The sequence below is a fragment of the Lactuca virosa genome, chromosome 8 (assembly GCF_052849685.1).
Source record: "Lactuca virosa cultivar CGN04683 chromosome 8, Lactuca_virosa_CGN04683_v6, whole genome shotgun sequence".
Lineage (NCBI taxonomy): Eukaryota > Viridiplantae > Streptophyta > Magnoliopsida > Asterales > Asteraceae > Lactuca > Lactuca virosa.
In genome coordinates this window covers 233,041,415-233,056,816 of record NC_136433.1, presented here as the reverse complement: position 1 = coordinate 233,056,816, position 15,402 = coordinate 233,041,415, and the positions used below count along the sequence as shown (strand labels likewise).

The window sequence follows — 15,402 nt, the reverse complement described above, 5'->3', positions numbered from 1 at the left end:
AGGAAACCTAGATCTAGAAGTATGTCACCCTTAAGTATCCTTTGAATGTACAAAGCTTGGAACTTGATGAATGTTTTCCCCGGATCTTGCTAGTTGTTAGGTTTTTATGCATTTTAGTCCCACAATCTTGGTGTTTGCGAGTATGGCTTACTTTAACCCATAAGACCTGTCCTTTCAGATGTTTTTAGGTGCTAAGAACCATAAAAACGGGATCTTGGTCTTTTTATCCCCTTAATGCAATAGTTATGATGTTTTGGTTGAATACTAAGTCAGGGTTTTAGTTTTTGGACCACTTCTAGTCATGGAAAGTCATAAAGTTGGAAACTTTATGACTTAGAATGTTACTTTGGGTCAAGATCTGAGTTTTGGATGTGAGGTCTTTATGGAATAAGCACTTAATGAGGAGGAGTGGATCCAGACGGAGTACGTTGGGCGTACTAGGGGGTATGCTGCGTGTACTTGGTTGATGCCCCATATCTTGGCCAAGGGTGTACTATGTTGGGCATAGTGACTGAGTACGTTGAGCGTACCCAGTCTATGTTGACCATTGTTGACTTTTGACTTTTTGACTTTTGACCTTTGGCCAAGGGTTTGACTTAGGGGTATTTTGGTTATTTTGAGTTTAAGTCACTGTTCATTGTATAGGTGACCGGTAGAGACAACAATTGGAGTTGTGATCTGTTCAGTTACATTTCAGACAGTGAGGTGAGTTTTCCTCACTGTACTTGTGGGTCGAAGGCACTAATACCAACCAGTGGATTATGTATCTGATGGGTTTTATTCAAAAGAACATCCTATGTGCTCATGCAAACCCTAATGCTTGGATCTAGGTTTCTCTACTGTACATGCGATTCATCCAAGGCTCAAGAACCCTAATCTAGCATATACATTTCGAAACTATCACATAAGAGCAGATCTAAATGATTACCTTTTGATAATAGCTTGAATCTTCAAGTCTTGGAGCTTAGAGTCACAAGTGTCACTCCTCTAATGGCTTACAAACACCAAGAGCAAGAGAATGACTTATGAGGAAGAGAGAAGAGAGGCAAAATCGGCTCCAGGGTTCCTTAGGATCAGTGTAGCCGATTTCCCTAGCCCTAGGGGTCCTTATATACTTGTGCTGCTAGGGTTTCAGTCCAAAACCCTAATGGACAACTTAGGCCTTAAGCAATCCAAGGAACCTTCTGGAATAAGGCCCCTTTGGATGAAATTGGATGCCCAAGCCTCCAAGATTTCGTCCACCATTATTCCTTAGGATTTCCCAACCCAAATTCAACTATCATACATTTGACAGTTTTAGTCCCTTTTATTTAATTAATTTCTTTTAGTCACAAAATCAATTATTTATTAATTCTTGACTAATATTAATTAAACAATACGATTTCTCTTTTAATATATTATTCTTATAATATATTATTAAATCATAATTAATCCTCTTTCTTCATAAATCATCCTATCAAGTTGCTTTGGTGAAGGCAACCCAAAAGGACCATGCACAACCGGGTCAAGGACATACCAAATATAGTTATGGGCTTAGACACTAATCCAACAGTCTCCCACTTAGATAAGTCTAATAACTAAATTTACAAGTATGACTTCGGAATCCGATTAGCAATCGTAGCTCTCGAAGACGTTGTTGAACTCTGATCTTATCAACAACTTGTCCTTTAGATAAGGGATCATATATTCCTCCATTCTAAATATCGTACAGACTGAGACATGGATTTTAAATCATTCTCTCTGTCTATATGTTGTTTCCCAACTTTCGATTTATGACGACTAACAACAGACTACAATTGAACACATCAACTTAGTCCCAGCTTGGCCAAGCGCTTAGGGTGTCATCACTAAATCATCGAGGGCCCACAAATATCGCTTTTATCCATTTTGGGTAAAAGGAATGGATAAACTTCGACTCAATGCTCGCTTGTACTTACTCACCGAATCACACACAACAATACGTTTTATAACACTAAGTTACTGGTGCGTTTACATATTATCAATGTGCAACCGACTCGCAAGATACAACTCACACATCTCGGTTTCAAGAATATAAGATATTATCGTCTCACCAATCACTCATGATAAAATGCATGAAGCGATCCAGGTGAGCGTGGGTTTAATCCAATACTCTAATCTTATAGCAGCACTCATGAACTCTGCAACAAACTTGTGCTATGACTAAGCGCTTTAGTCAATCTACAGACGGATTCATTACAGTCTTCATTCATTCCTACTTCCAAAGAATGAGCGACTGTGGAGGGTTTGAATAATCTTATTATTCGGGAAGTCAAAACATGAAAGTGAAACACAAGAATAATCCTAATCCTATATGGCCCCAAACCTTTGAGTATAAATAAAACACATTATATTTAATCACCATATTGATTACTCATTATTTTTTGTTTCGGGTAATCAACTTCTTACTTGAATTATAACGACAATTGTCCCATGCTCTTAGCATGCACACTATGTTTACCTATGGTCCTTACTTTGTGAAATAGTATAATTGAATAACATTTCCAATCACACTCATTTCATAATTCCCAATCCTTACCACAAGTGTGAGAATACCAAATTCTTGCCACTTATAAAATATGTTAGATTCTAACATTTTATGCAATGGTCCTTTCGTAATATCATAGCGCCAAAGTCACCAAGACTTTGCCAATGAAATTACAAAGTGCACTATTGGAGATTGTTACAAGACAATTTCATAGTCATGAAGTCTCACATTCAATGTACATTCCTTTGAACATCCTTCTTGCATAGAAGTTTCTAATCTAGACATAGATTCTTAACGTCCAACTCCCAATAAGGAAACATTTCCATATTTTCCATATGGCAAATCATTTTAAATAGAATCTTATCTATTCATAATAAAGTCAATATGGTCCATCCATTACTATACTTCCAACTGCTCACAAGCGACCAATCCTTAGCGAACCTTAGATTGTCCTTGACAGTTGTTTAATTATTTTAGTTAAATCTGGTTCTAGTCATTTTTCCTTCTTAATGCCCTAGGCATCTGGAAAATTTTAGAACGGTCGAATATTACAGCATATGCAATCGATCCTATACCCGAAGCGTATGGGATAATGAAAAAACGTGATACTTTACCAGTTTCTTGCTATAATATTGTCATAATATTTCTATTTGACGTGTTCTCAAAATTCGAACTATGAAGAGGGATGCCGTAATCATAATCGAACTTTGAGAATGCAAATAATAAATATATCCTTGACTAAATTCAATTAAAATTTCTCGATCTAAGCTTTTAGATTGGAAACGAAGTACAACATTCTCTCCCTTAATTATGGCAAAAACAACTTTTCAACCCCTGCAACTTTGCAAAGTGAAACTTTTGTTTTTCTATAATTAATATTGCCAACTTGCAATACTTAAAATAACAATAATCATGCTCCCACTAACATGATGATTATTTCCATTCTAGCATAACATTTATACTCCCACTAGCTTTGACATGTATTCAGAAAATAGTTGGACTTCTAGAAGACAATACTTATTGACTTCCAAAGTTTATATTTCCAATACGATGTGCTTCGATAAGCCTTTATCTAAGCTTCTCAAACTTATACACCTTTTCTTTAGATAGCTCACATGTATGTCTAAACTAATTCAGAACTTATATTACTAAGTGCCAAATGTTCAGACTAATTGCCAAATCTCACAATTCAAACTATGAAGAGGGATGTCGTAATCATAATCGAATTTGAGAATGCAATTTACATAATCGCTATCTCCTTAAAATCTCTCTTAGTGAAAGCGTTACCTCACAATCATTTTCATGAAGGAGAGAAACCTTATGACACTTAGATTTTATGGTGCATGTGTTCCTATCCATATGAATTTGTCATAAGCATAATCATAAGATAATGTTTGTGACAAATTCAAACTCTTATGGTCCCACCATTGCTTCCAAGTTATTTAGCAGCTCACCTATGCCATTCAATGTACTTTCATTGATGAAGGTGATTGCCCTTATGCATTCAATTGAGAACTCGTAGAACTCATATGCATAATCACTCAACTGGATTGGCACAAAAATAAAATTTTGTCAACACGATAGGTTACAATCCTCAAGTCGTGTGCTAGTGTTTAATAGGTTTACTTCTTGATTTGTTCTTGAAACTTTTCAAGATCTTTAGACTCCCACTGACCTCTTGACATATTAGATTCTCTTATCAAGAAACAACTCTTGACAAAAACAAATATCCAAGAGTTAGTGTGTGTCTGTATCAAGACAAAACTACGCGCAATTTGGTACTAATTGGTCTTTGTCTTATTCAAGACATCACAACTTACCAAAATGTGCAAGTGTAAGAACATTCCTACTTAAGATTATCTCACTCAATTCACAATCTTGGAGTATGACTCTAAGACTTGATTTTGGAACGAAGTACGATACATCTTATTGACTTAACCATTTCAATAATTATGGATTCCTCTTCTTAGCCAAACTAGTGCACTAAGGTGTCCTTAGAGGATGAATTGTAATATGGTTCCTACGATTACTAAGACGATCATAAAACACGATACAAAAGTGCTCTCCCTTCTTCTTAGATTGGAGAAACTTTTATCTTTCTGCCTTCATTGATTCTGCTTATTTGTTTTTGCCATTCATTGAAACTTTTCAATTACACTTAATCTTGTAAGTATAACCACATTTACTAGACCTTTAGTAAATCATGACGAATAATGTTATCATCATTTATGGTGGACTTGACTAGCGCACAACATTGTGTACTAGTTCCTTTAGTTCTTCACTTGACTCACATACTTATGTGAACAAGGAATTAGCCTTAATTACTTAAGTACCAAGATTTCCATACATCATACAATACAAGTTGTATGATTCTAAGTTTCTGTCCAATTGAAACTTAGGCGATGAGAATCTTTCCTTACTTAGAAAATTATGACATTACCATAAATAATATAACTAAGAATCACATCCATTTCAACATTGCTAATAATAGAAATACACAAACATCAATTTTTCATAACGATTTCATTGCAAGGATATAAATAAGTCAAACCAAAATTTATTTTATTCATAAAAGCAGTGGAAAACATGTCCTTACAATGCAACAATCAAATGAAAAACTATGTAACTAAATATCCCTAACAAATCTATCATAACTTTCTAAGCTCAAAATCTGATCTTCGAATTCATGCGATCGTAATCCATTTCTTCGTGATCAGACTCATCTTGCTTCTTCCATCAAGCTTCCTCTACTTTCTTCGATCCTGCAAAACATCCAAATGTAATCTTATCACATCATGTATTAAGAATCAATGAATAGGAACTTAACAGAGTTAGATAGTGAATTTTACCTGAAGTAGAGCCATACTCCTTGACTCTCCCATCTCTTGGGCTCTTCAGGTTCTCATGGCATATCTGTATCCAACGCCCCTTCTCTTGGCAGCAGAAACAAGTGGGTTCTTCTGGAATGTCCACGGAAGCATGGTTGGTTAATTTACCAGACAAATATGCTCCATTGCTTTACCACGGAAGCATGGTTGGTTAATTTACCAGACAAGTCGCACCCAACATTATCAACCTATCGATGTGTGATTTCATCCCTAGGACGTGAGTACACACGGGTTTACCATCTTCATGTTTCATTGCCAACAGGGTTTCAGTGATCTTGAACCTTTCAAGTCTTCGATCTTGTGGTTTTGGGAGAACAACGGGAGGAGGTGGAGGAAGTGAAACCAAGGTAGTCCATGAGGAAGGGATTGATCTTTCACCTTCATTGTGGAACAGACATTCACTTTGAGCAGGAAAACCTTTTCCTTGAGATTCGGGAACACCATTGTTAGAATCAGACATCTACAAAACAGGAGAATAATTCAAGTCAGTTAATTGAATCCTTAATAACACACCCAAATGAGATATTAAGGCTAGGATCCAACACAATATCCTACAAATTGGAAGAGGGATGCCGTAATCCAACTCACAGAACATTTGAAGGTAGGTAAATGACGATTTACCAATTTCCACCACGAAAAACGAAAAAGAAGGTTAAGTTTTAAATGTATTGGAAACTCCTAGATCTTTTGAGATTCATTGAACTTTTCAATGGCATGTTTAAATCTCGATATGCCCCTCGATTTGTGACTGGGATGCCGAGGATCACAAAACAGAGTGTGAATAACCATGCAAATATACATGATGCCCCCAATGTTACAGTCATCTATTCGATGTGCCGGTTAACCACACACGCTCCACCGAACTATGACAAACATCGAGTCACCCTTTGCTACCTTTGCTTAGAACCCATTTAGTGTGTCTGTTAACCACACACGCTCCACCAACGTCTTAGCAAGGGTACAAAGTGTAATTTCATGGAATTGCATCAATTCACTTTTGCCTAAAGTAACTAAGATTTGGAATTTTTGTAAAACATTTAGTTACTTTAGCATTCATTATACTTTTAATGAGGAGAGGGTTTGCCCTATCCTACCCGTTCGGCTAACGACCCTCCACCAATCAAAGAAGCGGTGGGTGAGAGTGGACACCCATTAAACGACCATTTTATAGGCCATAACCTTATACCCCCCTTATAGATCGGCTTCGTGAATAAGGCCTACTAACGGTAGGACTAGCAGTTCAAGTTATACATATATAATATTAGACTTTTAATGTTATATATAGTATAAGGGTGTATTTTACACTTTTAAAATACTAGGTGGTTTAAACTATTAATAAATTATACCTTTATTCGATTAATTTTAAACCTATTAATTTATGGCTTATTAAATCTTTCTTTTAATTAAACTCTTAATTAAATCAATAAACCACAAGGATGAAATTTGAATCTATTCAAAACTAGGGTTTTAGAATTTAAAATTTCAAAGTTAATCTTTTAATAAAAATTTAAATTCCAAAACTTGAGGGCAAGTTTTGAAACATTTCAAAGAATAGGGTTTAGAATTTAAATATTTCAAAATTAACTTTAATCAAAATTCAAATTCCAAAACTTGAGGGCAAGTTTTGAAACCTTTCAAAACTATCTAGATCAAAATACAAATAAGGCAATTAAACAATTAATTGGTGATTATCTATTTTGACTTAATTCAATTTCATGCAAGATAATTGTCCAAATAATTTAAATAATTTAACATTTATCAAATAAGGTAACAATTATCTAATTAGATGACAAAAATCTTTTATTTTGACAAAGATAATCATAAGGAATCAATAAAATTCGTATTTTATTAATTTGAAACAGTTATGTCAATTATCCTAAGTCAAAATAGGCAAAAATCCCGAAAATCCGTCTGTCTGACAGCCAGACTCGCCGGGTCATCATATGGACTCGCCGAGTTCATCCTAATCGACGAGTCCACAGTGGGACTCGACGAGTTTGTCAGACAGATGGCCAAAAAATCGATTTTGCAATCAAGAATGAAACACTAAGCATCAATACAATAGAAACCAATCATGGCTCTGATACCACTGATTGGTTTTATACAAAAGAACATCCTATGTGCTCATGCAAACCCTAATGCTTGGATCTAGGTTTCTCTATTGTACATGCGATTCATCCAAGGCTCAAGAACCCTAATCTAGCATATGCATTTCTAAATTATCACATAAGAGCAGATCTAAATGATTACCTTTTGATAATAGCTTGAATCTTCAAGTCTTGGAGCTTAGAGTCACAAGTGTCACTCCTCTAATGGCTTACAAACACCAAGAGCAAGAGAATGACTTATGAGGAAGAGAGAAGAGAGGCAAAATCAGTTCCAGGGTTACTTAGGATCAGTATAGCCGATTTCCCTAGCCCTATGGGTCCTTATATACTTGTGCTGCTAGGGTTTCAGTCCAAAACCCTAATGGAGAGCTTAGGCCTTAAGCAGTCCAAGGAACCTTTTGGAATAAGGCCCATTTGGACAAAATTGGATGCCCAAGCCTCCAAGATTTCGTCCACCCTTATTCCTTAGGGTTTCCCAGCCCAAATTCAACTATCATACATTTGCCAGTTTTAGTCCCCTTTATTTAATTAATTTCTTTTAGTCACAAAATCAATTATTTATTAATTCTTGACTAATATTAATTAAACAATATGATTTCTCTTTTAATATATTATTCTTATAATATATTATTAAATCATAATTAATCCTCTTTCTTCATAAATCATCCTATCAAGTTGCTTTGGTGAAGGTAACCCAAAAGGACCATGCACAACCGGGTCAAGTACATACCAAATATAGTTATGGGCTTAGACACTAATCCAACAGTATCATGGTATATTGGATTGATGCTATGCTGAGTATGAGTTAGATTGGTAGATCTGTATGATTACATGTGTTAACTAAGCATGTGTTAGATTGGTAGATCTGTATGATTACATGTGTTCACCGAGTATGTGTTAGACTGGTAGATATGTATGATTACATGTACTTGCTGGTCATTTATTGTTATTGTATATGTCGACATGTTATGGTTGGTTGGGTTGAGGCGGTCCTACTTTGTGCTGAAGGCCAAGATACCCAGGGCAGTCCGGATAGACTGAAGGCCCGAGAGGTGGTCCAGTCAGGCTGAAGGCTCGGAGAGTGGTCCAGATAGGCTGTAAGCCTTGCAAGGCGGTCTAGTCATGCTGAAGGCTCATATATGCATATTGTTATCTGTATGGTGGTGTGTGGTACTTTGGAGGAACTCACTAAGCTTTGACTTACTGTTTGATTGGTATGGTTTCAGGTACTTCAGAGTTTGAGGGCAAGGCGAAGGCTTGATCGTGCACATCATTTAGATTTTATGAGATTTGATTTTGGAAACTCTAATTTATGATTTTGACATTTGGGAACTATGTTTTGTAAACATTTATGGTTTTGGATTGGTTTTGAAATTGAAAATTTATACCTTGATTTTTGGGATGTTACAGTTGTTGTGTGAGGTATTTTAGGGGAACTCACTAAGATTTGACTTACAGTTTGATTTCATGGTTTCAGGTACATCAGATGATCGGAGCAAGACGAATGCATGATTGTGTACATCATCCTTGGACATTTTATTGATAGATGATTTTGGGATACTCTGATTTATGACTATGTTTTTGGAAACAATGTTTTGTATGATTTATGGATTATAAAATGGTTTTAAATATGAATTTTTTTACTATGATTGGGATGTTACAAGTTGGTATCAGAGCCCTAGTTTGAGAGAATTGGATGAATATTTGTGTGATTCCAGACTCAAATTATGGATCGTCAAATATTTTTATAATTAACTTTAAAATAACTAATGAGAGAATGCGATGTGTGTATCGGTAGGAATGTAAGAAATTTTTTATATACATATTTTTTTAATAAACAAACAAAATGAATCATTAAATGATTCAAAGTTAAGATGATTCACAAGAAAAATTCCAAAAAAAAAACCTTAATGATTCATTTTTAAGGAAATCAAGATTTTTTTTTTTACTTTTATGACAATTTTAGTGAATATCAACAAAATCATCGTAAAAATGAATCATCAAAATGTTTTTCGGGATATTTTTTTGTGAATCATGTTATTTTTGATTCATCTAGTGATTCATTTGTTTTGTTCGCCAAAAAAATATGCCAAAAGAACTTCTTATCTTTCTACCATTTTTTGTTATATATATATATATATATATATATATATATATATATATATATATATATATATATTAGTGTTTTTAAAAATATATTTATAATTTTGAAAATATATTAATCATATTATATAATATGAAAAAAAAAGTTCAGGATAAAAATATAAAAAACCATAAACTATAAATTTTATTGCGAATTCTATTTTGTAATAACTTGAAATATGTGATGACCGATATAAATAACAAAAATAGGAAAAAATGTCGTATTTTTAAAAACTATTAAAGATTTTTATGTTAATACCCCTTTTAAAAAAAGTTGAGTTGCTTTATAGTGGGGGATAATGACTTAAAATGGTAACTTATTTTTCTATTTGTACATATTTAGTTACTGAGTTTTTTTTGTTCATATTTTCCCATTGAACTTGTTGAATCGTTCAAAAAACATCCTTATGACCTTCAATCGTAGGTTTAGCCGGTTTTCCGACGTGTTTGACAACTCCAACGATGCTCCAATTATCTTCTCCAGCAAGACTCCGACTTTCATGATTTTTCCGGCGGTATGAAATGGAGTTCATACTAGAAATCGAGCTTTGAGATTTTTGGGTTTCAGTTTAAGAACACACACGAAGTTGGTCCATCGGTTTTGAAATCAGAGTATTGTTCCAGATCTGATGTTCATCATCTTCAACCTCTTCATCGTCCTCAACCTCCAACGCAGATCTAATGTTCATCGTCTTCAATCCAGATCTGATGCTCGAAGTTGCCCTTGAAAACCCTCAAACCTGGTGTGTTCGTCGATTTCAGGAGGGTTCATCTTCATCATGTTCATATTCTTCCCAAAAACCAAACGAGCTCTAGAAGTGTGTGTATGTGTTCATGCTTGAACATCAGATATGAAATCAAATGTTCTCCAAGAACAAAGAAGAAATCGATTTTGTGTGTTTTGGGTTCCTTGAAGATGAACACACTCACATGTAGAGGTTTTACAAAATCGAGCTTGAAGGTCTGACGAGTTCTTGAATGTCTGACGAGCTTGAAGATGAATTCGAGTTAGGGTTTTCAAACCCAGAAATCGAGCTTGAAAATATGGGTTTGTGTTTTGATCTGAGTTCGTTTTTCGATCTGGTTCGCGTTCTTCGTGTTATGATCTAACAAAACACACTCAAATCTGAAGCTCTTGTGTTCTTTGTGTTTTTTGTGAGCTTCGTATTCTTCGTGTTCTGATCTAATACACACACACTGAACAACTGATGAATCAGATAAAAATCTCAAGAACACGATGAACAAACACATCGGAAGCTCTTGTGTGTATTCTTGAGTTTTAATAGAAGAAGATAATTGATTTTTTAGTTTGAGTTTTTGAGTCTGAAAATCGAACACCTATATGTGTTTATGCTCGAAATTTGTTTAGATCTAAGAAAGAGACAGGAGAGAATAGACCCGAGTTCTTGAGTTTGCCGGAAAAATCATGAACGCCGGAGACTTGCCGGAGAAGATAACCGGAGCCTCGTCAGAGCTGTCGAACACGCTGGAAACCGGCTAAACCTCCGATAACAGTTCATAAGGATGTTTTTTGAACAGTTAAACAAATTCAATGAGAAAATATGAAAAAAAAAACTCAGTGACTAAATATAGAGATGAGCAAAGGAACCGACCCAAACTAGAACCGGCCCGAGAACCAAACTTGGTGGAAAATAGGAACCGAACCGGACCGGTGGTTCTACCGGTTCCGGTTCCTACCGGTTCTTGCCGTGTCTTCAATGTTGGAACCGGTCCTCGAGAAATAGCAACATACGGTTCCAGTTTTTGCCGGTTCCAAAAATCCACAGGAATATCGTCCCGGTCCCGGCCCGACCGGTTCCATCGGGTTCCTGTTCCGATATCGGTTCCAGCCGGTTCCCCGGTCCATATGCTCATCCCTAACTAAATATGTATAAATCGAAAAATAAGTTACAATTTTAAGTCATTATCCTTTATAATGGCTTATGACTTAAGAAAAAGACAATAATACCCTCGTTAACCAATTTTCTCTCTTTCACGCCTAATGAAAAACTCGCGTTCTTCATGAACTTCACTCCAGCTGCCATATTCCCTCTACCCGTCGACCCTTCTCCGATCTCCTGGTAAGTGTCCCTTTTTTTTTTTTTTTCTTTTTTCTTTCTTTCTGAATCATGAAGCACATCGATTCCTTTTTCTGGCTGCAATTGGTTTAGCAAGATACTTTACAGCCACAGTCTTTACACAAATAGTAAGAATACGGAATGATTTGTAATAAACGAAACCATAAGTAGAACAAACAATAACAAGAATTCAAAAATGAATGATGGCAAACTGTAAGATTAATTTAATTTCTACAATACATCAATTTTTGCCCCAAGTTTTATCATCATCTTCATCTGATAAATCTTCCTTTGACAACGACAATTTTGCCCCAATTTTTTCTTTACTTTTTTGCCGATGTTAGGGTTTAGGGTTTATGATATTGGGGACATGTTTCATTACAGAGTGTCAATTGTTTGTTTACATTTATGGCTGTTAGAGCTTCCCACAAGTAAATACCTTGTTCTGTTCATATGTAGATCTCTGTTTGCAGCATTTACTAATTCCATTTACTTACAGATAACGTTAATCAAAAGGAGCAATCATGGATGGTATGTTGCTTCATTTTTGTTTTTGTTACATTACATATATAATATATTCATTTCTATTTTGCATGATATATATGAGTGTTGTGACTAGTGATTGGAATGAATGTTCAGTCGATGCTCAACCAACAATGGAGGAAACAGTTCTTGTTGGAGATGATCTAATGTTAGGGCCACCATCACCACTCATTCCACCTGAAATTGCTTCACATGTTCTTAAAGGTGTTAATTTGTGTGATGGGATTTTGAGAAACCTTTTTTTGTGTAAGTTTTTCATCTTCATTTCCCAATCATTTTGCCCATTGGCCATTTTTCATGACAACTTGTCTTCTCACTTAAAAACTTTAGGTCTGCAAGTTAATGATATAGAGCCATTTTGTCAAGAAGAGATTGCTTTGTATCGAGAGTGTGCAGAAAAACGGGTATAATTTTTCTTTTTCTTTTTCTTAAACAATATTTGTTGTGGTTTTGAATTGCAAAGATGATGTAGATGACAATATAAATATTAAATATTTTAGGACAAAGAACTAAGAAAACGTCTTCAAGATAGCGAGTATAAATTAGGGTTATCAATGCCTTTAGATCAAGCAAAAGAAAGAGCTTCTCAACTAGAGTCTGAAACCACAACTTTAGAGAGGTATGCTATATTGTTAATGATACTTGTTTAAATCTTTTTTAATTTTTTTTTAACTTGCATTTGTAGGCGATTGATTCTTGCAAGTGGGATGGAAGGTGCAGAAGGGTTTCGCCAAAGATGGAGTTTACATGGTCGTCTTACTGATACAAAGTAATTGGTGTAGCTTATAATTCTTCTTGTTATTATTTTTTTCTAAAAAATATATATGTTTTTGAAAAGAATATGGTAAGGCCTTGATATAACTTTAAAGATTTTGTAATTCAATTGCACATGTTATGCAGGAAAAGAATGGAGGCATTAAAGGAAGGACTTGAAAATAGGAAAAAAGATGATGAACCAGTGGCAGTGAGTGTTAAAGGTTCAACAGGAGGAAAAAGATGGTTTTTTTGGTGAAAATAGGAATGACCATCATTTGAATATATAGTTGTTTGAAATGAGATTAAGGCATTTGTATTATGTGTAGGACTTGATTTTAAGACAAAATTGATTGGCTAAACCGAAATTATCAGCAACTTGAAGGACTAAACTTACAAATTCGGGAAAAACGTAGGGTTAACCTTGCTTTAACTAGTTTTGGACAAAAAATGTTAAGAACTTAACCATTCTAAATTTTTTGAGAAGTTTTATGATTAAAAGGTGAAATAGACGCGCTACGAAGGGAATCAAATGGAGAACTTAAAAGTTCAGTGGTTAATGTGCGAATAAGTAAAGTTTTAAACATAAACACACTTCCCTCTTCACTCCTACATGGAAAAATGGTTTTATAGGAATACCAAGATAAACAAACGAAAGTCTTCCCGCTCAACGTCGCGTAATAAGATTGATTTTTGTTGAGTAAGATAAAATTGCATATTCGCCTTTTGCTTCAACTTAATTTGAGACTTTCACTTTCATATAGAGAAACACATGTTTCAACATTACACGCTTTGTAATTTCACTTTTTGACATATGCTTTTGTAATATATATATATATATATATATATATATATATATATATATATATATATATATATATATATATATATATACAACTTAAAATAATATACTCCCTCCGTCCCAATATTATTGTCCACAGACAAAAAACACACATATTAAGAAAAGCATTAATTACCACTAACTTTATTTAATAAAATGACAGTTTTGTCCTTACTTTGCATTTAATGTTTTATTAAATGTTTAGTTGGTTAAGTAATAATGAAGGGGTGTTCTGGTAAAAATGTTATTTATTTTTAGAAATGGGACAAACAAAAAAGGAAAGATGAACTATAATTTTGGAATGGAGAGAGTAAATACTTACCAATATTGTATCTTATAAGTTATTTTATTACACTTGAATGAATATGAATATAGTAAGAAAACCATAGAAATTTATATGTGGTGCTTCTCTTCAAGAGATACATGGTAAAAGCAAACAATCATCTAAAGTAGTCCTTTGTGACGCAAGCATTAGAGTACATGGTGAATGTGACATCCATCAGATCAAAAAAATTATTGAATGTTGAGAGTGGGATTTGAACCCACGCCCTTTCGGACCAGAACCTTAATCTGGCGCCTTAGACCAACTCGGCCATCTCAACTCCTGTCCTGTTTTTTTCTTTTTCTCTATAAAAACGAATCCGTTTGTTTATATAACCAAACATAATATAATTAGTCTTATTTTTTAGTTTCAATATTTCAGTTTTATTGTTTGGATTTTGTAATTATTTTTTGCACTTGTGATTAATATGTCCGATTGCATCTTTTGTTAAAAAAATGAAATTAAAGAAGCATCATAAGTAAGTCACGAGCAAGACTATATATATTATATATATACATGAATGATGTTTTCAGTAAACCCAAAAAGACTTTAATTAACGGAAAACATTTTACATGATCTTGATGCAACGTGCATGTGTCCGTCTATGTTTGTGTATACTGTATACTATGATGAATTATGTTTCATTCTCACTTGAAATACGTTACTATATATCCAATTAATGTCATCAAAACAAAATCTTTATCATCATAATCAGATAGATGCCTTGATGCAACTGTAACTTTTCACCTTATATACCTTGTAACAAATCATCTTATCTTGACCAAACACAAAATCATTTTCATTTTCACAAAAACAAAAAAATAATCTTCTTTCTCATTGAGACACACACAATCCATGAACCATAATTGATTGTCAATGTTGCTGCAATCTTGTACTACTAATATAACATGTTTTGGAGTGTATAAATGATACGATAGATTGATGATAGATGCATATGTTTTAGGCATGAAAAACTGATCATATTCATATAAGATTATTCATGAACTCATGAAGAATCTAATCTAAGTATCTAACCCAACCCTTTGAAGAGACTTCATTGACATCATATTCATATAACGATAAGATCAGGGGGCGGAGCTTCAACATTTGATTCGGGGGGGGGGGGGGTCAAATATATAATATGTATAAAAATTGGTAAGCAGGGGGGGCCAATGTCAAAATTTTATATTTTTGGGTATAAAATGTATAAAATGAAACTAT

General features: G+C 34.3%; 1 protein-coding gene and 1 non-coding gene across 2 annotated transcripts; one reads left to right on the top strand and one right to left on the bottom strand.

Moving 5' to 3' along the window:
• Positions 1–11,616: 11,616 nt before the first annotated feature.
• LOC145132843 (uncharacterized) lies at positions 11,617–13,396 on the top strand. Its single transcript, XM_079067780.1, has 7 exons — positions 11,617–11,725; positions 12,222–12,253; positions 12,362–12,511; positions 12,596–12,669; positions 12,766–12,884; positions 12,951–13,034; positions 13,166–13,396. Exons 2-7 carry the CDS (start codon positions 12,247–12,249, stop codon positions 13,275–13,277), a joined length of 546 nt encoding a protein of 181 aa, XP_078923906.1. The 5' UTR covers positions 11,617–11,725; positions 12,222–12,246; the 3' UTR covers positions 13,278–13,396.
• Positions 13,397–14,380: 984 nt separating this feature from the next.
• On the bottom strand, positions 14,381–14,461 carry TRNAL-AAG (transfer RNA leucine (anticodon AAG)). Its single transcript has one exon. It is a non-coding gene; the product is annotated as a tRNA-Leu (tRNA).
• Between the last annotated feature and the right edge of the window lie 941 nt (positions 14,462–15,402).